The sequence below is a fragment of the Chaetura pelagica genome, unplaced genomic scaffold (genome assembly GCF_000747805.2).
Source record: "Chaetura pelagica isolate M959 unplaced genomic scaffold, ChaPel_1.0 scaffold658, whole genome shotgun sequence".
NCBI classification, from domain to species: Eukaryota; Metazoa; Chordata; class Aves; order Apodiformes; family Apodidae; genus Chaetura; species Chaetura pelagica.
Window position 1 is genome coordinate 44,481 of NW_009954168.1, and position 1,663 is coordinate 46,143.

General features: G+C 64.5%; 2 protein-coding genes across 2 annotated transcripts in view; both read left to right on the top strand.

Moving 5' to 3' along the window:
* Positions 1 to 633, top strand: part of ANPEP (alanyl (membrane) aminopeptidase) — a 4,148-nt gene extending 3,515 nt beyond the window's left edge. The window contains exons 13-16 of the mRNA XM_010002823.1: positions 1 to 89; positions 185 to 240; positions 309 to 456; positions 538 to 633. The exon at positions 1 to 89 is cut by the window's left edge and continues 11 nt beyond it. Of these exons, the coding sequence (XP_010001125.1) occupies positions 1 to 89; positions 185 to 240; positions 309 to 456; positions 538 to 633 (389 nt within the window). The remainder of the gene's footprint in view (positions 90 to 184; positions 241 to 308; positions 457 to 537) is intronic.
* Positions 634 to 849: 216 nt separating this feature from the next.
* Positions 850 to 1,663, top strand: part of LOC104393351 — a 6,946-nt gene continuing 6,132 nt past the window's right edge. Inside the window, exons 1-4 of the mRNA XM_010002832.1 lie at positions 850 to 980; positions 1,063 to 1,203; positions 1,406 to 1,487; positions 1,607 to 1,660. Coding sequence (XP_010001134.1) covers positions 850 to 980; positions 1,063 to 1,203; positions 1,406 to 1,487; positions 1,607 to 1,660 — 408 coding nt within the window. The remainder of the gene's footprint in view (positions 981 to 1,062; positions 1,204 to 1,405; positions 1,488 to 1,606; positions 1,661 to 1,663) is intronic.

Sequence of the window (1,663 nt, forward strand, 5' to 3'; positions counted from 1 at the left end):
TGAACCTCAATGTCAGCGGGTACTTCCGTGTCAACTACAACCAGGAGAACTGGGACCATCTCCTCAGCCAGCTCTCCAGTGACCACCAGGTACGTGGGGGTGTGCTGGGGGTGGGCCCCCACCCCCTTCACCCTCTGCACCCAGCTCAGGACCATCCTGAGCTGCTGACTCTGCCCTCTCCCAGGCCATCCCCCTCATCAACCGTGCCCAGATCATTGATGACGCCTTTAACCTGGCCAGGTGAGCGGGGGCCAGGGGCTGGCGGGTGGGTGCCCGGCAGCAGCTGACACTGTCCTGGCCCCTCGCAGGGCCAAGCACATCAACGTGACCTTGGCCTTGGACACGACGCGGTTCCTGAGCCGTGAGACAGAGTACATGCCCTGGGCGGCAGCGCTCAACAACCTCCGCTACTTCCAGCTGATGTTTGACCGCAGCAAGGTCTTCGGGGTGATGACGGTGAGTGGGGGGCAAGCGGCTGTGCCCTGAATAGGGCAGGGGCCTGCTGCCAGGGCTGCTGACCCTTCTCCTGCCCCCCAGAAATACATGCAGAAGCAGGTGACGCCCCTCTTCAACCACTACAAGAACATCACCAACAACTGGGTGAACATCCCCGAAGGCCTGATGGACCAGTGAGTCCCACAGCCCCAGAGTGGGGCTGGATCCCTGGGATCTCCCCAGCCACACAGGGACGGTCACCCCAGCGTGTGCCGGGCTGCCACCTGGTTGAAACACCCCGTGAGTGCCCGGGGGCGGCGGCCGCGCTGGGCGCCGCGGTAGCGCTCCCGGCTGAGACTGTTCCTTCCCCCCTGCAGGATCCCCGCGAACCTGCGCTCGGCCATCTACTGCAGCATGGTGGCCATCGGCGGGGAGGAGGCCTGGGACTTCCTCTGGGACAGGTTCCGAGAGGCCGCTGTCGTGTCTGAGGCCGACAAGCTCCGCACTGCACTCTCCTGCAGCCCTCAGCCCTGGATCCTCAACCGGTGGGTGTGAGGTCCTGGGTGGCCGCTGTGGCACAGCTCCTTGCCAGCCCCCCCTCACCTGGTGGTGTGGCCCCCTCCCCAGGTACCTGCAGTACACCCTGGATCCCACCAAGATCCGCAAGCAGGATGCGACCTCCACCATCAACAGCATCGCTGGGAACGTGGTGGGGCAGCCGCTGGCCTGGGACTTCATCCGCAGCAACTGGAAGACGATCTTCAACCAGTGAGGGGGGCTGCAGGGGCTGTGGAGGGATGGGGGGAGCTGGGAGGGGCTGTGGGGGCCCAGCTGGGGCAGGTAGCCTCACCCCTGTCCCCTTCAGGTGGGTGACATTGTCCCTTTTCCAGCCAAGGGGGGTCAGGGCAGCCTTGCTCCCCCATGCTGCTCTGACCATGCCCCAGTGTCAGTAGCCCCTCTGCTCTCCCAGGTATGGGGGTGGCTCCTTCTCCTTCTCCCGGCTGATTTTATCTGTGACTGAACGGTTTTCCACCGAGTTTGAGCTGCAACAGGTGAGGCTGGAGCCTGGCCAGGTCTGGGGCCACGGCTTTATGCTGCAGTGAGCTGCCAGGGGCTGTGGGGGGCTGTTGGGTTGCCCCACATCTGCTTCAGCTCCTCTTGCCCCCAACAGCTGAAACAGTTCAAGGAGGACAACCAGGACACCGGCTTCGGCTCGGGGGCACCGGCG